Below are 26637 nucleotides of genomic sequence, written 5' to 3'. Positions count from 1 at the left end.
CTTTCGCGCTCCTTTCGCCGCATATACGCCCGCACACGTTCTTTCCGCCCGCCTTTCTCTCCCTCTCTGTCTTACTTTCTAACATTCCGCGTCCGCTCTCTTCTCTCGATGTACCGATAATCGATTCGCGTACTTCTATGGAACTGAACTCGACTCGGAACGAGGAAACTATACGCGAGATCGAACGAAAATCATAATTGTTTCTCGTTCGATCCCGCGTCTTGAGTTGGTAGTCGACAGCTTCCACCCTCCTTGCGTCCCCTCGCGCGCGTCTATTGTCGTCCTTTTTCTTTCCTCTCTTTCGCTAACCCTCTTTTTTTCCGCCTGTCTCTCCCTCTCTTTCTCTCATCGATATGCATTCGTTCTTTCTCTCTCTCTCTTTCCCTTTTTCTCTCCCTTTCATTCTCTCTCTTTCTCTCTATTTCTTTCTTTCTCTCTGTTTCTATTTGTGGTGAATCGTCTCCGAAAATACTATATATGTGGTGTTGCAGTGAAAAAAAAAAGAATACAAAAATAACATATAATGTATAACGCGCCAGAAAAAAGACGCCGCTCGTCCAAGATAAACGAAAGATTTCGATATCGGTCGCGAGGGGTGCAAAACCTAAATCGAGATCCCAAAACGAAAGAAATTCGCACGAGGCGCCCTCCGCGTTTCATCCAGCCGCGCGCGGAATTTCGCACGATTACCGTTCTGCCATTTTTGGTGCCTCTATCTCTCTTTCTCTCTCTCTATCTATCTATCTATATATAATATAATATATTTATATTTATATATATTATTTTGTTTCTTTTTGCTTCAAAAAGCGGCAGTGCATCGTCGTCGAATTCACTCTCGGGCTTTGAGAAGGGAGGGCGATCGTTCTTTCTCTCTCTTTCTTTCTCTCTGTCTCTCTCTTTCTCTCTTTCTCACGCTCTTTCTCTCTTTCTCTCTCTCGCTCTCTCATTTTATCACTCTCTCCGTTTAATATTCTTCTAGGTTCAATTCGCGACGAAATAGTCACTCTTCGTCTCATGGCCGCGATATATATCTAGGAACGTCCGGGGTTTCGTCCGACGGCCTTTCGCGGCGGCGAGAATGTGAATTTTGACTCCCGTGCCGAAAGAGGTGTCTTTTACATATCTCCCTCTTATTTAAGCCAAAGATATACAAGAAAAACTAGCCGCGCAGCGCGTGCCAGCGATGCAACCCGCCGCGCCTCCTCTTGCAATAATTTATGTACAATTTTACAACCTACGACGCCGCCGACGATATAATTTTATTCTCCTTATAGTTCACTTTTAAGTACACGAATAGGACCTAGACATCGTTAATTTTTTTCATTTTTACACTATACTAACGAAATCTAAACGTTCAATTTTCATTTTCACCACACTAGGAATAATAAATTTTGCCGTATCGTTAGTATACCTTTATAGAAATATGCTTACAAAAATAGAATTTCGTGAGGCGCGGAAAACGCGTCGCTGCCGGATGCGGGCGAGCTTATAGGAATTTCTCTTTCATCTTCACTTTGATTCGGGAAGTAGCCTCGTGCCATCCCTTAGTCCTAACGTTTATTTTCATCGCTCGGCGACCGAAATACCGCGAGTGTGTGATTTTCCCTTTTGCACGCTTCTCTCTATATATCCCTCGAGCCGCGCCAGACCGCTCGGACGCTTGTCCCCGTGCGAATAATTTTTTAGAGCGTGTGAATTTTCTCCCTCGCTAACTTTCGTCGCTCGCACACTCTCACTCTCTTCCGATTTCGACCACTCTTACCCTCTTTCTCACTCTTTCTCACTCCCCCTATACGTAAGTCTTGCACGCACTCGCGCACGCATTCACTCGCCGTCATTTTCTCGCATATCTTCGCGCTCATTTTATCTTTCGCATATCTCATTCTTACCACCAACTATCGCTCTCTCACTTACGTGCTCAACCTCACTGTCTTACATCAATCGATCTTAGTATCCTCTCACTTTAATCGAGTCGATCTCTCCGTTTCTTTTTGTATAGTTTGCCAAGAACGTATATGTGTCTCGAAATTGTGAACAACTTATATATCGTTTCGCTGTCAACGCATCATGTACATACAATAATACAATCTCTCAATCGCCGTAATAACGGTGACAATTATAATCACGACAGGGTAGTAATAACATAATGTATATATAGTATTGGGAGAGGGGGATGGACTTGAAGTCGTCAACGAATAATATCAATAATAAGTAGGTGGTGGATGACTGACAATAGTTAATCGCAATAATAATAGTAATCATACCGATAATCGTTATAAAGATGTAATTTTTCTTTTTTTTTTTGTTTTCGTATGCACAATAACCTCTTTTGTCCTCTCTCTTTTTTTCATTCACGTGCACTCTCACGCGCGCTCCTAAACTTCAAGGTAACATCATCATTTAGACTCGTCATTACAATATTACATTATTAGATTACATTATATCATAATACGCTAGCGTTTATTCGATAAATTTTACATACTTTGATACGCAGTATGATGGTTTCAAAAACGGTCATCGGCCAACCAAATTTTGTTCACACATCAATACACCTACGCTCAGTAGTCGAAGTAATTTGTACTTGTAGCCATATATTATAAATATTTTTAGTAGTTCGGCCTCTCTTTCTCGCCTTCGCTATCGTTTCGCAACTTTTTTCGTATCTCTCGTGTTCCATTCGGTCGCCAGTAGTTCGAGGCCCTACACATTTTTTTTCTTTTGATACGAATATTTAAATATTATTTTACCACCGTTTTTTCCTGTCCCGTTCTCTCCCCCTCTTTCTCTCGCATTCTCATTTTCACACTCACACAACTCTCTCTTTCTCACTTTTTTTCGTTCTTTCTCTCTCTCTCTCTCTCTCTCTCTCGTACTCTCTCTCCCTACCACCCTCTCGTCACCGTAAACTTCCGATCTGACAAAATTTTTACAAATTACGGAAGCGATACGCTTCCGATCTCTCGTCATTTTTTGTTTACGTCACTTGTTATCTCCTTTTTTTCTCTCCTGCGACGCCTAAATGGTATCGACGTATCTTTGCCAAAAATATATAAAAAAGACATAATCGCGATTTTTCTCGAAATCGAAACAAGCGTGTTTCAGCTCGAACGAACGGGAGCGCCAAGTTACTACGGATAGAGATTCGAGGGACAGAGTTCGTTTCCGCTTTGTTTCTTTTTACACGCATTTAACGTTCGCGATTTTGTCCCTACTTCGACCCCTCCTTCCTGAGAAATCCCGCGAACGTCGCACGCGAACTTGTGGACCGCGAAGTGAAAAGTCTAGGTATAATGTCTTTGGATGCCGTCGCGAGGAGAGACATTCACAATCGTGGCCTCGATATCGCCTCGCTGATAACGACGAGTGAAAATTCTCCGCCGAGATCAACGCGATGTCTCTCTTCGCGCGCGTTATCCGGCTATTTTGGCGCTCCCGAAATTTCGAGCCTCGCATCGAGATCGAGGCGCGGTCACCGGGCGACCGAGAATCATTCCCGAAAATGTACAATAAATTTCTCTCGGTTTTTTTTCCTCGCGTCACCTCTCGCACACAAGACTTAACTCGTCTTCCACCAAAGTACACACTGCCACAAAACGCTCGTTTCCCCAATGCACTCGTTTATTCCTTTCCCCTCTATAACAGCTTTTTCGTCTTCTCTTTCTCGTCTTCTCTCTTTTTTTTACAATAACTTTTTTTTTAGAACATCCTAAAAACCACGAGAGGATAGATAAAGTCGATATCTTTTAATTCTTTTTTATACACCTAAACGTTACTTGCATCCATTACGGACGGGACCGCCGGTGACCGAGCCGTCAATCGCGATAGTAGGATTCAACCTCTGGTTGACATTTCGTCATTTCCTCCCTTCATCTCGCATCGCTCACGTCCTGTCGCGCTTACATTCTATCACTTTCTCACATTGTCGCACATGTCTTCGTATTCTCGCTCTCAACGTCTCGCTTTCGCACACTCGCTTTCTCTCTCGCGCACCATCATTCTCACATGGTCACCTGTTTATCTTTCGCTCGATTTTTCCCTTTCTCTCGTTTTCTTTTTCTTTTTCATCAAATTAATATTATTATCATGAATCCTCGCTACGAATATGTCGCCCCTTTATTTTTGTCTGCCGCATCTAACGTATTTCTTCTTCTTTTTTTTTATCTTTCAAAATGCAACCGCGACCTTTATAAAAATGTACACTTACTACGTTTAATTGTCATCATTTTCATCATTTAAGATACAACAACATACTATACGTATATGGCTCTACAGATGTTCGCTTGCACTGTAACTCAAACGTGTGTCGTGAATATCTCCCTGGCGTCCGTCGGCCGTCGGCGCTGAAATCGGCCGATCGACGACGAGAGCGAGGCTCTCTCGTGGAGAGAGGATCGATGGCGCGCTGAATCGCGGGAGTTACCGTACTCTCGTCGTTTAGGCCCGTACTTTGCTCTTTATTTTTTTTTTTCTCGTTGACGGAGAGGCATCGATCGCGCATCGATGCGGTAACATCGACGGTCGGAGCCGTCTCTCATCGACAACTCGATCGATCGATCGCGCGAACGTCGACGGACTTTGGGAGTATGGATTTTAGTGTTTATTATTCTTAATATTGTTTTTTTTTATTTTTTTGGAAAATTAGGACCTTCCCGCGTGCCGAGTCGCACGTGGCCACTCGGACACGTCGAGAGTTCTTGTTTAGAAACTCCTACCCGCGTTATGCTTCTGTCGGGGTACCCGCAGGCAACACTTCCCGGGCTGTGTGATCGTCTTTACATCCCTTCGCAACCGTCCTCGGCGAACAGCCGACGGCACGGGTTTGCGCTACCGCTTGCTAACCATTGTTACTTTTTTTTCTTTTTTTGGTTTTTCAACACGAGTTAATAGAGCTCGATGGGCAATAACGGCCTAATGAGAAAATCAGGATGTTAATTTCCACGGTGTGTAAAACGCACGGATTATCGCGAATTCGTGGGCCAATTCTGTTTTTCCGTTTCTCCTCCACCTAACGCCCGTGTTATACGGCACGACATTGTAATCGACACGCCGTGTCGATTCGAGTGGCTGCTCGACCCGCGCATCGGGGGTAGGGGACACACGCATCGATCGTTGGATCGATTTTTGATTTTTACCAGCGAGCCACAACGGGGGATGAGATCTCCCCGTGTGCGACTCTCCGATCCCGTTCCGCGGGTCGATCCCTCGAATCCGATAGTCTCATCCGATTTTCACCTGTGTTGCGAGCGGGCGGGCCCCAGTCTCGTTGACCATGGCGTGTGTGTTAAACTGGTCGCCGTGTCGCGGCGGCACCAGGCGGTATACTGTATACAAATATCATTAAGTTTTATCATTACAATATAGGATCTTTTTTTTTCTTGTTAAGTTTATGTGGCATGTATATACGCATTGTCATGGGAAATGAGAACCAGTCTTATGGCGCCTGTCTGTTAAAGCTCAGGCATATTCTGTAACGTAAAAATATATACATCATCTGTGTGGTATGTATAGTGCTGCTCTGTAACTCAAGATTTTACATCCAGTTAATTGCATCTCGTTTAAGTCCTGTACAAAAATGTTCAGCTACGCTTTGAGGCAGATTCAGCCCCGTACGGTAAGCCCGAGTCGCGCGCGTCTCCCCGTTAATTTTTTGCCGTCATTGATTCCTCAGCATTCTCTAAGGAAGTGATCCGCGGCGAGAGACGATTCTACGCGCGCGCGGAGAACGCGCGACCCAGTCTCACGGGGCAAGAACGAAGCGGACCCGCGGGTAGGTTACCATTGTTATTTATTTTTTGTTCACAAACTGCACGGCAACTAGTGTTCTGTTTATCAATTTTTATTTCTGCTGTTACGTCTGTCTATTACTGCTGGTATACCTGTTTTACTGTGTTACGTATGCGTGTGCCCAGTGTAATATTGCGTGTCCTCGTGTGTAAAATGTCTCTGTCCCGTGTCGATCAAATGGTCGTGTGAGGATGGCGTAATCCGTGTGGTGTCCTACTAGTGTGTGACCAAACGTCTCCCATACCTTATCATCGTCGTATTATCATTAAATATCATTAGTATACTATATATAATATTATATCGAAAATAACGGATAATACAACACGTAGGGAATCGAGGGGTTGCGATTGGATAAGGGGTTGAGGGAGGTGAGGGGGACTAGTTGGGGGATAGTTGGTGTTTCTTTTTTCCGTGGGTGGGTGGGTGGGTAGGCTCGAGGGTGGAGAGGACGTCGAAGGACATTGGGTTATGGGGGAATTGAAAGGGGCGCTAGCTGCTAACACCAGCTTGGTGGTTGTTATTTCGGGGCGTTACGCGCGTCCGCGCTCGCGATCGGTGCTCGAGGACGTGGTCGTCGCGGGAGACGCACCGTTCGACGCTCGACGCTCGAGGGTCTCTCGCGGGTGAGAGGACGGCCGAGGACGGCCGGTCGTCGCAACGCGAGATCTCGAAGTCGATCGTCGAGCTGGCCTTGGTTCAACTCATCCGGCGCAACTCGCCGATCGCGAGAGCTTGGGCGGCATTAATGAGCGGCGGAGCTAAAGTTACATGGTCTCCCCACACGTGTGCGTACAATCGTAAACGAAGTCTTTTTCAGTACAAGTCTGTCTACTAAAAACACTAATGATAAATACGTTATCCGGCGGGTTTTTTATACTGACTGGATTATATTCCGGAGGATTGATTGAGTTTGGCGGGGGGTCGAGGCGGGGCGGGGGCGGGGGGGATGGTAACGGTTCGCGATTAGATCCATATGGGTAATTATCGGGGGAAGGATCTCTGGGGGTAATCGGTAATTAAGTTGTGGGACAGTTATCGGTGGATAAAAACGGGATTATTGAATATGATCCACTGAAGAAGGTTCAGGCGTTTAAGGGTAGTGGTTGAGGGGGGGAGGTGAGCGGGACTTAAAACCGGGTATTGGGTTACTTTTAATCGCTTGCTTATTAGAACTGGACTGGCTGATACAACTGGTAGAATACAAGTTTTTTTCTTTTCTTTTACATACGGCTATTACTTCGATATACGGTAGGTAGTTAGTTATGTAGTTGTCGACACACAATTCAATGATTACTGGGCGTTTACTGTTTATATTGTTTTACTGTTTGTTTAATTGTTAATAATTAAGTAAGTTTAATTGTAGTTAGTTAGTTAGCTCTTACGTAGCTCTCGTCATTCATAGTTAATGTGGTTAAATTCTACGCTTGTATTTGGGAAGTCTTAAGGGGTTTCTTGGGGGTTTCGGTGAATGTAGGTAGCGCCGAGTGCCGGGCCGTGACGATACGGCGATCGCGGCGAGGGTCGCGGCAAGCAGCGCGTGTCGCTCGATTCCAAATTGGATGCAACAATACATCCGGTTCCGGATCGGAGCGTCGCGGGTGGGCGCGCGCTCTCGGCGACCGTCGATCGCTGGCGGAATCGACACGCGACATGCGGGTTACTTTGATGGGGAGTGGGAGAGACCATAGTACACATATATATATTATGTAATTATACTTATCGCATAGTAATTGCATTTAATCAATACATGTGTGTATTATCGGTGCAAAGCAGCGTTCCGAACTCCTTGCACGAACCAAAATATTTCCTTGGAGCATGGATAGGTTAGCGTGTGCATGCGAGGGTGTATATATATCTTGTCTGTGTAACTCGTGTGGGCGTGTGTATACATGTGGGTGAGCATCTTCGTCGCGTGGACTCGTGATTTTTTTCTTTTTTTTCTGTTCTCGCGAAATGCTGTTTCGAGCGGACGATCCTGTCAAGAGGACGAACGTTTCCGAGGACGCGTTTTTCGAGAGCGCGTTTCCCGGCGAATTGTACACAAAGCTTTCATACGTCGCGATACATGCGTTACTACAGTATGGCGGCACACAGCTTTCGTGCACTTGGTCTCGGAGGTATCTTATTAAGCGTACGCGTGTCACGCGAGGACGATAATGCCCATGGGATAGCCGTGGCCTCGTTTAACGCGCATCTAATTGCGCCCCAAGACGAGGTCGAGGCATCGTGGTATTGTGCGCGGATTCGTCCGGAAACGCGCGACGTTGACCACTCCAGGTGTGCTCCTTTCTTTTTTCGTTTTTGCAGTTGAATCGACAACGGAATGTCTCACTACGATTTAATATATTTTACGCATGGTCCCGATACGAGTTACAGTAATTAGCGAACGTTTGCTGTTCGCGTGTCGGTGTACCGAAGATAATTAGAGGACCCCCTTTTCCGCGACGACGTGCTACGCTCGTCGTTTCGTTGAGCTTACGGCGCTGATCTTTCGGGGCGCCGATTGACGGTGGCGGTCCTCTCGACAGCAGTCGTCTCTCGTGCGAAAGTGTGAATCTTGTTTCTGTCCTGTATGCCTGTCATGTGTGTATGTGCATAGCCGGTTCAGGATGAAATTTAACGGGCAGCGGGCGAGCACCAGTCAGGCTTTGGGTGGGCGTTCGGTCTATGTCGGGCCCCTTTGTATAATTTTAGTATTTTTTTCGTATAAAATCAACACTGAAGGCACATTCTATCGGACGAGTCGGCCCAGTGTGTGCTGTGAGTGAGATTGGGCGCGGGTCCCGAATCCACGTGGTTCACGTGGCCGCGGCAAGCCTGGCAATATTTTTGCTGCGGGCCCACAGGGGCCTTATGCACCCCCGTTGCTAGCACGGGACAATCACAGGTAAATAGGGCGGGAGAGGGCGGGCGAGGGGAGGAAAGGGAGAACAGGGTATAATCTTAAGGTGAGATATATCTTGGTGGCAGCCGCGGCCGGGCCCCGCGCGAGAAACTGTTGTTTCGTGTGACGGTTCATTTTTATCCGGTTGCCTTCGTCTATTGCGTCGGGTTTTGGGGGTCTGTTCATTTTTTTCGCTTAAGTCGAAATGGCTATTTCAAAATTGAGAGCCGGCCCGACGCTCGCCTGACTTTGCCCAGGCCAAACACAATGGTCTTCAGGGTACTTCGTGCCCGCAGTCGCGCGCGTGTCGCACGGCGTCGATTCGTGATTCCGACGAAGATCGCACCGTGGCTGTAATTTTGATAATCAAAACCGGTAATTCTGTCGAAATTTTCGGTGAATGGAGCAAACCTAGTTCAGTTTATTGCGGCTCGCAAGGATCAGCAATGTAAATTATTAAAAACACGTATGTTTTTATGGTATCTGTAACTAAGGCATTTTTTTTTAAATCTGGTTAAGAACGTTAAAAATATTTCCCTGAGTATATAAAATGTAATTGCGAAATCTCGTGTTCTCTGCTGTGAGTGCTCCTTTTGCAACCGTCGGAGTCGTCGACGACGGATCGCATCGGAATACCTGTTTCTTTTTGCTGTATCCTTGTGAGAAGGTGGATAAACCTAAAACCGGTTAAAACGATCGTGCAATCCTGAGTGGATTGTCTCCGATCGAATTGTCTGTCACGTGTTCGCTGAGTTACTTGACGGCATTAATTATCACGGTACAACATGATCTTCGGCGGACGATCAGAGTCGAGCCGTTCACGCGCGAACTCCAGGCACTGGGATTCAAAAACGTGAAGAGCCTGCGTGTATATCGTGATGCGTGTGTAGCGTGTGTGTACGTATATGTGTATCACTCTTTTATCCTCTGCATTTTCAAGAATTTCGTCGGAGAAGGAAACATTGCTCACTGGCGTGGAAGAGCGTAGAACCGGAAGCCGTCGCTTCGATCGACTTTCGAACGATTGAGATTGAACATCTTTGCGTCCTCTAAGTGATTTATTTCTCGACGAGAAACGTACGTCGATGAGAACGATGGTAAGAATTCTCGACAAAAGGAACGCCAATCGTTCTCGTTCGACCGACGCGTTCGTGTTACAGTTCCGCGATTTATGCGTGGTTCCTAGAGGTCGTCTCTAAGTAAATTGATAATACTGCTTTTCCCTACTGTCCGTGGCACCCTCTGATAACGGCATAATCTATACAACAGTTGGGTGGATTTCTCCAAATACGCGGATTTCTCTAAACTAGTAATGCAATGAGTGCCATACAACGCGCGCCTCCTTCCACGCGTGCTAAACCTACTTTCGAGGAACAGAACGAACGAGCAATTAATTATTCGTCATAATAGCTCGGCCTCGCGGCGCTTAACATGTTAACGATTTAAGTAACCAAGCGAAGAGAAACAACGGAACGTGACTAGCTACTTTATTATATTTGTACAAAACGGAGGCGGGTCACGACGAAGAACCGAATCCACGCCTCGGAAGTGGAAGCGCGCAATTGTGTGGCAGACACTCAACACGTGTTTAGAAAGACTTACTAGCAATAAAACATCGTTAATACGAAAAAACACATTAATTAATTCGATAATTCGAAGCGGCACTTAAACTATTGCGGAATGTATAAGAAATCTCGGCGATCGGGAAGCTCGTGTGAGCGCGGTGTCGTGCGTCCCGAGGCGGCGATTTAAGGAAAACAAATCGTCCGCCGGCACGCGAGCACTGCCCGGACCGAGTCTTCCAGTCGCTTTGCGTCTACGTACTCACTATAAAACTTAAACTCAACAATCAGGCGAACCTATGGTTGAAGACGTCGATCGAGAAGAATGGTTCGGTCACGTCCGCGCGGACGCGCTTATACTGACTTTTTATATTCGCGGCAATTTTTGTTATTTTCACAGTGTCCCAATGCGTGTGTCATCAATATGAGGCTCTCGTCGATGGACGTCACATGGTACGCGTGCTTAAAAACAGAGGCAGAGGGCTCGGTAGTGTTTCTCACAGGATTGTCCTTTCTAGGCTTCGCTTTTCTTCTGCGTTTTGTTTACGGGCCTTCGCTTTCTTCCAAACGATACTTTACACGCGCGGAGGGCATTTGTCTTTCGCGAATTCCAGCGAAAATTCTATGAGTAGTATTTCTTCGTTTTCCCAATTCGTTATATTCACGTGATTATCATATGCTACTGTGATCTCAAACGCTTGTAGAATGCGCGAAGAATATTTTCCATTGTGTTTATGTCGTAGATATGCGACATATTGGCTCAGCAGAATTGTGATTAACTATTATCGAGAATTTGTTCATTGTCAGTTAGCATATTGTCACGTGTAAACTTCGATTTGTTTTCTTCTTTTACTATCGAAGCGTTTCCATGTCTATGGCCTCAGCATAAGAGACGGAGGAGAGAAGCTGTGAGTAGCTTCTTCGTCACTGTCGTACTGCGTGTGTGGCTGCGTTGATATGTCGAATTTAGAACTTAAAACCAGTGCAGCCGGCAAATTGCATCCTGCGTTGCTCTTTATTGGCTTGAAGAATAGCAAAACTGAAAACCAGTTTTAACAATATTGCGTCCCTTATACCTTTCATAGAAAAATGGCGTTTCGCGATTTATAAAAACGTATTACACGTTGTGTTGAATAACATTATCTTTCTTTCGCGATGATCTCGAATCGTAATGCACCTCCGCGCTGGTTTCAGTTTTCTCGTTTTAAACGGAGGGTTATTTTATTCACTCTATACATCTTTTTTTTATATTTTTGGTCAATATTTAACTTTATCGAATTTAACATGGTTTAATATGGTTTCTTTTTAGTAGCACCCAATCTTGTTTTTATTTTAAATACGGGGTAATATTTCCGGGTCCACTTATGTTTAAGAGTTTCGTGATGTCTTGGGTGGGTTTGTGAGTAGGGGGGGTATATTAGGGGAATAAATATGGGGGTAGGAGGAAAGGGGTATCGAGGAATATGGTGGACTTGTATATAGGATTCTCGATGGATAGCATAGAGTTCCAAACGCTCCGTGATCTACAGACATTCAATATTAAACAGATCAATCAACTATGTCGTCGTATAATACCACTAGGATAGTTCATAATCGTTAAGTTATATCAATAATATAATCATATCATTAGGTATCATTAATGCTGTGTGTGTGTTCTTCCTCGTGTGTGTCTCATTATACTTAAGTCTCAAGTTACAAGCTAGCGTATAAATGATGGGTAAGAAACGATCGCTCCGACGGCGGTGGATCCTGCCGGTCCGACTTCAACGGAGTGTACCGATCGGCTTGCCGCTGCGAATCCGCACGTTTTTTTTCGGACCAAGGTAGTGTTCGGATACAGCCGCCGTAAAAGCGTTCCACGCACGGTCGATACACCCCTCACGCTCGACGAGGCAGAATCTCGGTCCCGCACGTCTCGGTGGATGGTTTTTTAGCCACCATGTTACCGGGTTGCCTCGTACCGTTTATACTATATATCATTAATCGTATTATCGTTATGTATCATTACTCATTAATTATTTACTTAATCGTTAGGTATAATTCAATTAATCGATACTCTTAACCCCTTTATCGTTTAATTATTATTGTTAGGTAGTTTATAGTTTATTAGGTTTCGATAACGCGTACGAATTGGAAGCAAACCTTGTTCACGTGGGGAAGGATCACGGGAGGGGCGTTGGGAGGATGAGCTGGCTCCTGCGGGTTGTCACGGGGAGGCAGGTTGATGTCTCGGAAGGGACGCACCTGTTGTCCCGCGCGAAAATCTGCGAAAAATCGGAAAGTCGAATAGCGGATCTCCAGTGATTCCTTTTCCTTTTATCATGTGTCACTCATTCTCTCTCTTTCCCTTTTACACTCCTCTTTCGCTCCCGTACTTTCTCTCCTTCTTACGTACCCGCTCTCTGTTTTTTTTTTCACTTTCCTACGTTATGCGAATTGCTTAGAACGCGTCACGTCTTCAACGAATTGCAAGTGGTAAGGTCTGATTCGTTTTTTTCGCAAGTCAATATCTTGGGCGTTTTTATTTTTTCTTTTTTAACTTTCGCCTGCGTCGGCTCACACGGTCGTGTGTGGAATTTTATTCTATTTTTTTTCTCTCTTTCTTTTCTCTCTCCTTTTTTTTAAATCTTTTCCTTCCTCCGTACTACGCGTTCGGTCGCGTCGGTACGCTCCGCTCATCTGACGGGACCAGCGATCATTTCTCTCGTCCCGACGTGGCACCTTTCATCTCGTTCTTCGTGCTTGCGCGATCTCGTCCCGTCTCTGCTCTCTTTCTGCTCCGCGGTCCTTCCCAGTATCTCGTCTCCTCGGAAGTACGATGCGCATCACTTCGTAATCGTAATGCCGCCGCACTATTAAAATCGCCGTCCATCGTAGGATATGTACTGCGTGTACAGCGTATTATTTTGACGTATTAGAAACTTAAGTCGTTACTATGGTATCGTATTGAGTTCTGTTGCTATTCTGCAATCGACATTACTATGGCATTCTGCAACGAGGAATCGATTCGCTTGTGTCGCTTGAAAGAAGGTGCGTGTAACGCTGCAAAAGTAGTCCTTTATTTATTTATTTGTTTATTTTTTGCACGACGCATCGCATATCGTGCGGGACGCGCTTAATCGCTGCGTTAACTCTGTCCTATATATCGTCGTAAAGTCTGTGTGCTTCTTGCGAGGGAGAACTGAGACTGAGACGTCTAACGAAGGGGGATCATCGATACATAATAAATAAACAACGGATAACCGGTGTCGATTGATTCGACATATTTGTCTGTGGTGGAGTACTGTGGAGTAACGTGTGAAAATAAGCGCGTGAAAGTAGGATCATCGGTCGAAGTATCGATACAATAATAAGCCGTGTGTCCATCCGATCGGTGACGCGCGGTGATCATTTGCATCCGATTGCTATTGCCGTCATTAACGTCGGAACGTCGTTATTATCTGTTCCTCAGGAATAATCTCCGTGATCTGACGATATCCATTGATTAGCTGGATGTGTACAGTAGCAGTTCCCGTAATTATCACCTGCCTCGAAATACGATCTAAACGGACAGTCGCCAGCGGCGCACACTTCGCGCGAAGAAAGCTTGCGAATTTGCGAGGCGTTACGGGCGGGTCGAGGCACATCGTATTTTCCGAGAGCGCCTTTCGACGTATTCGTTGCGATGCTGTATGCGTGTGTCAATCGGTTAAGCGTCTATTACCTCGCGTGATCAATGCTGATTTGTCGATTGTTCTATTTATATATTTCGGATTTTCGAACGGTACTATCTTACGAACCGCCTTGCGTTCCTCAGTGCTGGAAAGTATCGGGAATTATGACGTCGTCGTGCTTATTTTCGTGGCAATTGAATAATTCATCGAGAGCTGTCGTCGAAACGACGACAGTCATTTTGTTCTCACAGCGTTAGCCATGCTTTATCATCAGCGTTAAGTTATGTTAAACTCTGTAACGATCCGTTTGGCTTTGGCTGAACGATTAAAATGACCGCGTGGAAAGAATGAATAACGCGGATGTCCTTGCGAAAGATTCGAAATAAATATCAATTTGAAGTACTTCCGCTTCATTTAATCCTTTTGTTATTCAGGCGATGAATCTATCGCTTTTAAATTATTATTTTTTTTTTATAATACGGCTTCATTTGTTCGGAGTGTTTCAAAGCGGTTTATTTTCCACGTGAAATGTTCCTGCAACACTGCGATAGTATTTCGTTTGCGCGCGTCGGCGTCGTATGCATAGCCTCGTCGAATGCGTCGTTTTGCGCTTAGACTTTTCTCCGGTATATACGGCGTACAAATGTAGATCAATTAATGATCGCGTTCCACATTCTTAGCTCTCTTTCTCTCTCTCTCTCTCTCTCTCTTCCTCAGTCGTCACAGTCGAGTCTCACGAAGATATACGCTCGTGAAAAGAGATTACGGATGGCAAGGAATACCGCCGATCTACGCGACGAGATAATGATACGCGACCGATCCCTCCCTCAGCGCGTATGCGTGGGTTATTCGCGTGCATCGCTTTCTTATTCGAATCTCTCGGATTTTCTGCGAATTTTCTACCATCGCCCCTACGGTACGCGGGGAAACGGCGAGTCGACAGTCGTCCATCTTCCGCATCAAGAAAAAGTTGTTTCTCCGCTTCTTCCTCTCTTCCATTCCACGTCATCGTCTTTGCTTTACTTAGCAACGAGCGTCCTTACACTAATCCCGGGTGACCCGTCCACTCGCGTCGTCGCTTTAATTACATGCAGGAAGTGTTTTTCTTCTATATGCGCGAGAAAGGCTCGCCTTCTCGCCGGATAGGTGTGTTTTCGCTTCGTTTTTAGCTTTTACTTCTCTTTTCTTTTTTTTTCTTTATCTCTTCTGGAGGGGAACACCTTGCGGGGAGCGTGGGGTACAGCGGGACGTGCAAATGGGGACGGGCGACTTCCCGGGTGTTTTTTTGGGGGGGGAGGTAGGGACTTGGAGAAAGGGTTGCGCGTCCACGACGCACGCTTTTTTTCCCATTCGTCGACGTGGACACGAACCGCAAAAATTTCGAATCCGACCTGACGCGGCGGGAACAGAGAGATCTATTAATTTCTTTTTCTTTCGATGGTTCGGTGGTTTGCTGAGTTAGCTGCGAGGTTTCGAAACTTCCCACCGCCGGCGGAATATAATATATATATATCGTGTATATATATTATATATATTATATATTTATATCATTTTTTTTATATATTAATCTAAAGAGTGAGGATTGTGGAAGTAGGTCGAGAGGAAGGTCGCCCGTCCCTTAGCTTTCCACGTGCCCTGGAAAAGTATATACTAAGGCCGATTTTGGTTAAGAATACGCTTCACTTTTTTCATCTCTTTTGATCAACTTTTAATTTTAACGTTAAGGCGCAACGTGATAAACTTGTACTTTTTTCCTTGATGTGTCTTTTAGATTCTGGCCGAAACTGCGTGTGCCCGTGTGCATGTTCATTGTATACGTGTATGTCCCATTGTGTGTGTGTGTGTGTGTGTGTGTGTGTGTGTGTGCGCGGCGTTTCGTGTACGTGTGCGTTCGTGTACGTGTATGTGTGTGGATGTACGCGTATGTGTGGGTGTGCTGCATCGCGATCGATGTTCCATCGCCTTGCTGAGCACTATATCTGTTGTGTGATTTTGAGCGCGCGCGCGAGAATACGCGCGTCACACGCCGCGCGTCCTCTCGCGCGTCGCTTGCATTTTTAGGAGCTGCTTTTTTTTTGGTGTCTGCCAAAAAACGGAATTTTTCACTCTTCGCCGCAATAAGGCATAGGTAGGCGTCGTACGCGCGCACCGCGTGAAAGGGTTTCAGAAAAACTCGACGTCCGAAATAGACTCGCGCGGTCGCGCGACGTGGTACACGCGTACACGCACATATGCCTTCTTGCTCTACTCTCTGTGTGTCGTCTTGTGCGCAACCGAAGATTAGCAATCAACGAACAGAATTGTTGTCTCGCCAAAAATGAACCCAGTAAAAACGCCGGTAAAAGGTACGAAAGGAATTCTCGCGTCGAAAGTGGTATATATATAGTCATCAAACATCGTAATGCATGTATGAAAGTAGTCAGGTTTTTCTTTCGCCCGAAGCTCTGTCTCTCCTGGAGTGGATCCGAATGTAATGATGCGCGATGCTCGTATCCGCCTGGTGAAGACCTGGCGGAGTCCCGATTTTGCTCAACTATTGCAATTGAACCCGGTTTTAAGAGTCACGCGAACGAAGTAGCCAAAATGCAAAATTTATCGAGACAAAAATATGATTGCCCTTTGCAATAATTTGTGCGTTCAACAGTCTGCTTACGTACTCTTTTTTTTCTTTCCTCAAATATGCCCTTTTTGAACATTTATTTAGTATCTTTTGGTGCGTTTTAGCAGTCCCAAGAGAAGTTTCATTATATCTAGACGGTACTAAGCGGCAATTTAAGCTTCTTCTATCACGTGACTTTCGCGTAAATGAATACTTGTTGTATGTAAAACTGTTGGTATCGGCCACGTGACGAGCCTCTCTCTGTAGACTGTGAAACAAGGATTTGTACAATCGGAATCGCACTCGGCGCAAGCTCGGGTAAAGACAGAACTTCCGGCCTAAAATGTACTGGCTTGTGTGAATGGTGCCCCGTCTTGGACCGAAAAAACGGACTCGCAGCGGGGCGCAGAAAAACAATTCCCACAATATCTTACAAGACATTCCGGCCGACCGAGCAAGTCGCCAACTTCGTCATTCCACTTTGTGCCCCGTTACGTCGGCTCAAGTCGCTCGTAGGAGACATTATTTAATCATTCTTCGAACCTTTCGCCCGTGCTACTTTAATGTAGAGGAAGAGTTTTTCGTTGCTGCTATCTACAGAATTAATTGACGCGAACGTTCGACGTTTTTTGATCGTCCCGATCTAGACGAAGTGACGAAGATGGCCGACAAGGCTGACAGTCGTGCGCCTTTTCACCTCATTCTGGAGGGTCTGCGTTGTATATATCTCTGAGGAGTTCATTAGACTCAACGCGGCGATCTAGCTCACATCCTCACACATCAACGTAGGTTTACTGTTGTTTGTTGCTTGCTGCTAGTCCTCTCTTTTTCTCTCTCTCTCTCTTTCACTTTGCTTTTTCATTATTAAATAAGTTATTCTTTTTTTTGTCTTAATACACCTACGATTCCCTACACGATAATACGTATAATCTAACACGACTGCTGGTTGAGACGTATGCGCAAGTAATATACTCCAGGAATACACAGGCATTACATGTTCTCATTCTCATTTCGTGTGTGCTTCTCTTGGTACACGCGTGCATACAATTCACATTCTCATTCTTTTTCGCCTCTCTCTCTCTCTCTCTCTCTCTCCCGCTCGCTCTCACTATCTTTCACTCTCTCGATTCACGCGCGACGCAGGGTCGCAATAAGAATTGCAGACGGTAAGAAGAAATATTCCCATTAAATACGGAACGTATGATGCTCGTTTCGAGGGAGCTTCACGCGTTAGCGGAAAACCGTTAGATGATAGATACGAAATGAGCATGGGGATACTGCGAGCATGTTTGCGAGCGATTGGGTAATATATATATAAGACAAAGCCGTATATATATGAAAAATAATATATGGCGTGTGGAAGCGAAGGCAGACCAGAATAACCCAATTTTCTGTCAAGCAGGATTTGATCAAGATTCATTGTCCTACACTCCTTGTTCCTCATACTCTCGGTGGCCGAAGGGTTGGATGGATAATGACATTTGTGATATCTGCCATTCTCGATGGTTGTGCGCGTTTTGTCTGCTACTCGATTATTTTTCTCTCTTTCTCTCTCTCTCTCTTTCTCTCCTGTATCTCTGAGTCGAACGTCGGACCGTGCTGGACCATCTGTCCGATGGCATTTTTTCTTTTTCTCTCTCTCTCTCTCGACCTGCCTCGATCTCTCCGTCCTCTCGTCACACGTGTCACACGTAACTTCAGATTCTCACGCACATGTATAAATATTTCTCTGTCCTCTCTCACATTCGCGCTTACCTCTCCGCATTCACGCTCGCGAAAGATTTGCCAAAAGTATCGTGCACGAAAGGGTGGGGAGGGGAGAAAATTCCGTAATAACTTACATTTACAAACTGGCCTAATAATTTCTCCTCTTAAAACTCGCTCTTTCCTAATTTTATCATTTACTAGTCTTGACTTTACAATACATATATGCGGACCTCCCGGTAGGCAAGGAGGTCGGCTCTCTCTGTATAATTTCTTCACTTTTTTTAGCAATTTTTTTTTTAGCACATTCACTCCTCGCCTCTCGACTCCGTTTCACTCCGTCCCTTTCGCTCGTTGTCCTCTGTCACGCCGTCTCGCATTCGCTCACTCTTTCATGCCCTTTCGCTCGTCATCTCTCTCTCAGCTAGGATCGGTTTGCGCCGAACGTCTGTTGCCCGTGGCTCCGAACTCAGTCCGAAATCGCAATTCGCATAGATTTCTTCTCTCAGTCGTGACTTTTTTCCTCGTGCATGTTATTTCATATGGTCTTTTTCTCTCTATCTATCTCTCTCTCTCTTATTATCTTCGATCCGCTTTTATCTCCCCCTGCATGGTTCAACTCGTCCGAACAAAAAAGATCACCTGTTGAGATCGCGAGATTTCGTGGCTTCAACGACGGTCGCATCAAGGACACTTGGCTCCCTACACGCTTCTACACCATCCACAATTTCGTCGGTTTCCATCTCTCTCCCATGAACCGCCATCCCTTCCATCCCTCGTCGCCCACCCACCCCCTAAACGCCCGACTGTTACGGATTTTCCGAGAGGTGCTCTCTTTTGACGCTCTTGAATCTTGAGCGACATTATTGCGACGTAAACTTCTGACGATCGACGTTCGATTCAAGACGAGAAACGTAAATTGTTCGTTGCGTTATTTAAATTGCTGCTAAGGCGGGAGCTGGAGTATGCGCAGCCTCCCGACGTCTGCTTTGTAAATTAAAATCTGTTCAGAGTTATCATTAAGATGTTAACCTTTCACGGTCCATGAACTAACGTGAGAGTTTGAAGTTGAAGCAGAAAGATTTTATTGATGATTTTAAAATTTTAAATCTGAAATATGCGTTGATGAAATATTTAAAAGAGTAATATAATGTAAAACGAATTTTTATTGAATTAATTAACTAAAAATTAATTGCAAATTTATTGAATTAAATAATTGATAATTAATTGAAAATTAATAATTTATTCAATAAAGTTCGTCACAAAGATTTAACGTTTGCTTATATCTAAATAACGAGGGCCGTAAAAAGTTAAGAACGGTTGCGAGACAGGAGTATCGACTGTCCTCGCGGTAGTTCTGTAAATAAAAAATCGTAGCGGTTGACGGTTTCTCGTCTTGCACCGTAATGTCGGGGGGAGATTGCACGAAATTATCGATTAAAAGACAATGTAAAGCTTTCGCAAGCTCAGCGAGGAAACGTAATGTACATCTACGTTAAACCGAGACGCCGGAGTAGTCGACGGCGTCTCGAGCACCCTGTAACTAAGAATTACGAATTAACGATCCATATACGCGCGGTGATATGTCGATCGCCGGAGGCGGCCACTTGGCCCCCGACCGATTTTAAAAACATTCATTTTGGGAGGTAGAGACTCGGAAGACCTCTCGGATTCCCTCGGTCGGATTTTACTCCCCCGTTTCTCCTGCCCGACTTTTCGAAAGTCGCTCTCTCACCTTTTTAATCCCTTACCAAACGTATTGTAGACTTAACATGCTACGTGTACTACGAGATTATCACACAAAGTTTGCTCACTCGGTGTCAACAATCAGTTTCTTTTTTCTTTTTTTCTCTTCTTTTGGCTTAGGTACGCACGCGATCTCACATATAGAAACATAGTTTTTTTACGCTCTAAATTCCATGCTCTCAGTTTACAGATTCTAACTTTCTCTCTCTCTCTCTCTCTCTCTCTCTCTCTCTCTCTCTCTCTCTTTCTCTCTCTCTCTCTCTCCCCCCATTTTCTCCCTCTCATTCTCACATTCGGTCGTTCTCCCGGGTTCGCTCCTCCACTTCGTTCCTATCGCGCGCGCGAAAATTCGAAAGACGCGATTTCCGCCTCGCTGAAACGTCATGGGGAAGATAACGTATTTTTTTTTTCAGTCCCCCCATTTTATTTTCCCCCTTTCTCTCTGTATACTACCGCGCCACTATCGTAATCGCGCACTCGCCATAATAAATATACCCTAATTATGTTCCTAATAGTTTGAAGAATTACTATTCTCAATGAATTCGCTTTGAATTCGCACTCTGCCTCCTTCGCTTTCTCTCTGGTTTACCTCTTTCGCTCTCTCCCATTCTCACTGATTTCTCTTGTTATCACGGCTTAATCTCAAACTCGATAGTAATGATCGTAATAATAATAATATAATCATATAATAATAATTAGTTTATTAGTGTGTGTGTGTTTTTTTTAAAGTAGGTATCCTTTTCCTCTGCAGCGTGATACGACCTTCCGCTCGTCTTTTATCTTTAGTTAATCGTTTATATAATAATTAATAGCTTGCAAGTGTTAACGTTAAATACTATTACTTACTTCTGTTTACGTGTTCCTTAAAACTTACGCGTTTAGGTATGTACGTATGCTTATTATTTCTTCCATTCTCTCTCGTATTTTCGTTCTCGTTTTAAATTTCGTTCTGTCCCGTGTACTCGTTTCTTCGTGCGTCGGCCCCGCTGCATAAAATGTAATATATAAACGGCGAGTCGATTAGACTTCCTATAATATTTACTTCGTTTCGTTAGGTGAACGACTCGTTTAATCCTTCGCCTTCGTCCTTCGGGAATGTGGTGTCTCTTCGTCACATCTCCTTCTCCTGCAATCTTGTCGATCTCGCCGTCTGCCCTTCTTACGTTTTCGTTCCATTCTCATTACGTACGCGCATTTGTATAATCGTTGCGAATTCGTCCCTTTCTTTGCGCTCGTCGCCAGTTTCCGTTCCGCGACCCGATGTCGCGTCGGTAGATCGGGACCGGTTAGCCATCGATCGGGAGGTAAAGAGCGCGACTGATTCTCTCCCATCGATGAGAGAAATTTTGGCGAACGCGGTGAACCACCAACCACCGGCTGCTATTCGTTTCTTTTTTACCATTGTTCAGATACTTTTTTTCCTGAAGTTTCTCGAGTCTTTCTTCGTGGCTCGAGTACGTCTGCTACATATAAGATTTAGAACGATTTGTCCTTCGCGCTAGGAGCTTCGATTCTCGGTCGACGGAGAAATGAAAGAAGCGGACTCTTATTCTTATACTTTTTGAAATTCGTAGATGACCTCGAAGGATCACGCGAGAGTTATTTATGTGTCGTAATAGTTTTTGATTCCCAGATTTCTGTTTGCGAATAACCGATCATACGAAAATTCCTCTGATGTTTCATCAGCTTATCCGCTGATAAAGATGAGACTGGGGGATTTAAAATCGGCTTGCCCTCGAAGATTATTACGCTATTTTCTTTTTGTTTACCGCTTTCCAAAGCTTGTGGTCATACTCCAGTGGCGAAGAATGTGCGGAATCGAAATAATTGATTTGATCCATATTGTGATACGTACATATGTGATTTACGGTTTTTTTTTTAAATTGTCGAAAGCAAGGAAGATCCAAATCCTGTCGTAGTTTCGAATTTTTCTATTTTCTTGTAGCACGGTTGCGATTTAGAGAACGTCGATTTAATGTTGCAGCGATAGTTTTTTTTTTTCTGAGTGCGAATAATGTTTAAAAGAGCGGAATGATCATTGTTCAGGATAATGAAAACGATCGTAGACACGTTTCACCGATGTATGATCACCGCTGAAATTACGAAAATTATATTCTCGTAAATTCAGCGCGATCGAAGAAAAGAGAATGAGAACGATAGTTAATATCGAATTATGTCTCATCGATGGCGTTAATATTGAAGTAGCGTATATTCTCTACGTAGCAAGATTGTATTTAATGCAGAGATTTGTCGTAAAAAAATCACGTGGTATTGTTATCAGTAATGGTAATTGAGAAGCTATTGACGCGTATCGACGTGAAAGCGCAAAGCTCGTAGGATCAAGGAGCTTATATGATGCACGAAGTACATTAAAGATTCATATAGAGAAGGGAACGTAAAATTAAATTTTTAAGTGTTGTCTTTGCGTTTAATATTAAACTGGAATGTATTATATCTTGATTTGTTTTCTGTTAGTGAAAAACCAATCATTACGCGAAACATTATTATTATAATTAAATTCCGAGTATTACCTTTTGCAATTTTTCGCGTATATTATTAAATCAAAAGCCTCTTAATGACGTTTTAATGTATCATCATACGTGGTGACAAAAGGGATGGGATGTATCTGACTGAAATAATTTCAATAATGCAACCACAATCAAGTCGATTATAAAAGCAAATAAAAAGCGTAAAGATAAGTTTTATCAGTGATTATTGAATATATTATAGGTTTGCTTTCCGAGAATACGCGATTTTTTAAAATACAAATTGCGTTAAAAAGAATTCTACTTAAATGTAATAATAATAATAACAAATTGCCTAGGAATAACTTTTTACCTGCGTCCATCGCCTTGACACGAATATCAAGCCACTCCAGGATTGCGACAAGCGAGTCAGCGAGGTCAGATAACGCGTATCCCCTACAATCCTCTTTTACAATATTCAAATACCTTCCATGTCACTTCTTTATTTGCCCGCGCCATCCTATTCTCGTCTCACGTTATAAACGTTTAGACCAAAATCTTAGGCCAGTGCCGAAAGAGTTGCTACTAATTTTAGGCCAAAGTCTAGTGTGCATTACGTAATAAAAAGTTGAAATTTTCGAAATTTCTCTCTCTCTCTCTCTCTCGTTCTCGCTTTTATCATTCTACAACGCGTGTTCTAGTTCGGACGAAAGAGGCTACTCGCTTCCATCCTCGTTGAACTCGCCGATCGCGAATTCACGAGTGGTACATTCGAGTCGTTTCACGTCTTCCTACGAAAAAAGAAGAAAGAAAGAAAAAAAACATAGGTCTGGCAGGCAGTCGAGAGCGTTCTGAATATGCCAAATCAAGACTTTCTTTTTTGCCTTTTACCGTATATAATGATTTTCGAATTTTCTCTCGATGAAGGAAAGGGTATCGTAGAACAATTAATGCAGAAATAAAAGTGAAATGACATTTACGCAAAATCAGACGCAAATGAAATTTCAATTTATTTTCTCTCTTTTTATTGTCGTAAGTTAATAAATAAAATAATAATCAATAAATCGACCATTAATCAATTAAAAAATAGTGACTCGTGACTAGGTTAAGACTCACCGCTTGCAAAAAGATGTGTGTGTATGTGTGTGTTTTTTTGTATATAGCCCGGTACAAACTACTGAGGGCATAATTTTAATATAATTATTATCATAATAACTAAATATACATAATAACTAAAAATAGAGCGTAGTCAAGCACGGGATATAAATAAGCTTGACAAAATTAGGAACGGCAAAGTAGTCGGCGGGAAAGGATCTCGTGAAAATCAGAGAAGGATAAAAATTGGTAGCGTGAAAGAGCGGCATGGAAATTGCATATGGAGAAAGGCTATATAGGGTTAATTTTAAATTAACTAAATTCTCTCCGTAAATGACAATTTCAACGATGACAATAATAATATTAATAATTATAATTATTTCAGGCTAAAATTGTCATATTGATATAGATAATAGTGAGTCTAATAATAATAATATAATAATATATTAATAATATAATAATAATAATAATACAATAATAATAGCAATATAATAATAATAATGGTAATAATAATAATAGTGCACGTAGTAGCGAGAGTAATGGTGAAAAAATAAGAATTAAATTATGTGCATCCGCTACCACTCGAATTACCCCTAATATTTTTATACCATCTCGTAAAGTATCTACAGAAATTTCTAGCGAAAAGAAAGGTCACAAGTAAGAGTATAGGGGCGTCGTCTCTAATTTCTCGTATATTCGCGCGCGCGTAATCGCGGTGGTGCAGGGGTTAATACGTGTAAGTGACTGCTATATGCGTGTCGCGTGTGTCCGTGTACGTAGGATGGGTCGGGGGAGGAGGGGGGGGGGGTTAATGTAAACGGAGAAAAGGAAGCGCGATTGTGCAACCCTCTCTGGCGCACGTCTTTTTTTTACGCTACTTTAATCACGCCAGCATCCGTCTCTTTTTTCGCTTTAGAAGTCTAATATTTATATAATTATCGCGTCGACGCACGATTATATAGCATTTCGCTCTTTTCTCTTTCTTTTCTTTTTCTCTTTTTTTTTTGGTTTGCAACGCTACACAATTAGAATACGGCCGGCGCACGATCCTCGCACAGACGCTGCATCCGACCTGCATCTTCGTCGCCCGTACTACTCCTAATCTCGTCACTACGACTAGCCTAATATCGTTTTATACAATCAACCATTAATAAAAACAGCTATGTATATTGACCCGTGCACCGATCCTCCCAACGTATGCACTCTTGACAAACGTACTCTTTTATCGGCCCGACAAGTAATGCTCAGCGAGCGAAAGGAAAAGAGAAAAAAAAATATATATACGGGAGAACGAAAAAAAAAACGGAGGAATCTTTTCCTCGGCAGATAGGAACAGGTTGTTTGTGCGGAAATCGCTATGAGTGGTTACTCATTGCGACGTTACGCATCTGATTCTCGCGAAGTCGATTCTTTGGTATCGATGTGCGCACGATCGTTTTTTTTCTCTCGCGCTGCTTCTTATTCCCGATTCTCACGCGCAGTGTAATTTCATAGCCAAGCATTTTCACGTCGATCTCAAATCCTCGTTGATCAGTTATTATGCGGTAAAATGAAATTATGTACAATCTCTATAGGGAAATATTGAATCTTGGCGATGGAGAAAGCATCGAGGTGAACTTCGATACTTTTAACTAATACATTGGAGATTTTACTTTTCCTGAAAGGAAGAAGAGAAGCCATGCTACAGATTGCAGCAAGAGTGCCTTTTTATCGAAGTATGAATTGCCATTTGCGGTATTCATTCTGCGATAAGAAGTTTTTCAGAATTTTATCAGGGAGCATCGATCTTCGCAAAAACCGAAGCTACTTGCAGAGTTCAAAGTAGGATTATCCGAAGTAGACTTAGCGCGCAAGGTTTTCTCCTCATCCACAAGTGTTTTTTCTTTCCTTTTTACAGAAACGGTGTAGGACGAGAAAGTCGCTCGTCCTGCATCGTTTCCCGAGTTGACGAGGATTCCACTTCCGGGTCTCGTTCGAATCGGAAGGGGAATCGCCGTGCGCGATGTTCAGACTTAATCAATCTTTGGATATGCTCGCAAACGTTCCGAAAAATCTTCATCTTTTTCCGTGAGTACAACCCCAGCAGTGTTTATCGTCTTTAAAATCCCTATTCTTATCCTGTGATGTAAAATTAGGCGGTAACGAAGTAATTACTCTACGTTACAAACAGATCGGACAAAATCGACGCTAAAAGCTATTTCTCGCCGTTCGTTGACCACGCATTCGTCGTGCTTTCTTCGTCTCGTCCCAGGAATCACCTTCTCGTGCTCGTTCAGTTGAAACAAGAGGAACGTCGATGAGCGTTCGACACTTTGTGACTGTCGAATTTCGTCAGCCGTAGATTCGCAGTATTTTTTTTCTCTTTTATGGACGTATGTCTGTATGTGTGTGTTGGTGTGCACATGTGTACGCGTATATGTTTCTTCTGTCTTTTCTGTTTGATTCGTGATTCGGTCACAGCCTGATCCTTCGTTGGCATCTTGACGTCGCCCGTCTAGGACGTCGATGGTGCCTCTATTCCTTTTGGGTTTGTCCGTGTCTCCTCTCCCTTCCTAGCCCTCGTTCGTTTTTGCGATATGTTATTTAAGGATACCTGAACACGCACTACGCGAAGGACGTGTGCCTTCCTGGCGGATGCGATCCTCCCTCGTTGGTCGTTTCCTGATTTATCGGGAGCCGACGAGCGCGGGCGAGCCCGCGCACCACGAAGAGCAAGAGCCACGCGACCTCCTGATTCATTCGAGCTGCTCCAGGAAGTTCGGGCTCTTGAAGTATTCCGGCACCGGGTCGTCCAATCTCGAGATCACCTTGTAGATGGACTTCTTCCAGCTTTGCTCGGAGTCCTTGCCGCCTTGGATCGCTTTGAAAAATTCTTTCAGCGTCTGCTCCACAACGTACCTGAAGTTGCTGGGTACCTGAAAGTTTCGCGCCACCGTTAGCAGTCGTCGCAATTATACAGTACGAAGTGCATTATTAGCGAAATACAGATTGGCTTTACGGTAAGTTTTACACCAAGAAACGTCATCGTGGAATGCCACGACATGCGGCATTCCGAATGATACAAATTTATGAAAAATGTAGTTCACAACTTTTCGCAAGTTCTCAACATATACTCTTTTTATATTTAATTCCATTTACTCCAAAT

The 26637-nt window shown here is 43.9% G+C and overlaps 1 protein-coding gene across 8 annotated transcripts in view; it reads right to left on the bottom strand.

Annotated features, from left to right (window-relative positions):
* Positions 1–61: 61 nt before the first annotated feature.
* Positions 62–26637, bottom strand: part of LOC143901518 (homeobox protein prospero) — a 55273-nt gene continuing 28697 nt past the window's right edge. For all 8 annotated transcript variants that reach the window (XM_077413887.1, XM_077413889.1, XM_077413891.1 and 5 more), the window contains exon 5: positions 62–26407. In XM_077413887.1, the coding sequence (XP_077270013.1) occupies positions 26228–26407 (180 nt within the window). In that variant the 3' untranslated portion in view covers positions 62–26227. The remainder of the gene's footprint in view (positions 26408–26637) is intronic.

The sequence above is a fragment of the Temnothorax americanus genome, unplaced genomic scaffold, assembly GCF_048541705.1.
Source record: "Temnothorax americanus isolate GAGA-0224 unplaced genomic scaffold, ASM4854170v1 Scaffold34, whole genome shotgun sequence".
Classification (NCBI taxonomy): Eukaryota; Metazoa; Arthropoda; class Insecta; order Hymenoptera; family Formicidae; genus Temnothorax; species Temnothorax americanus.
The sequence above is the reverse complement of the archived record's forward strand: the minus strand, read 5'-3'. Positions and strand labels throughout refer to the sequence as shown.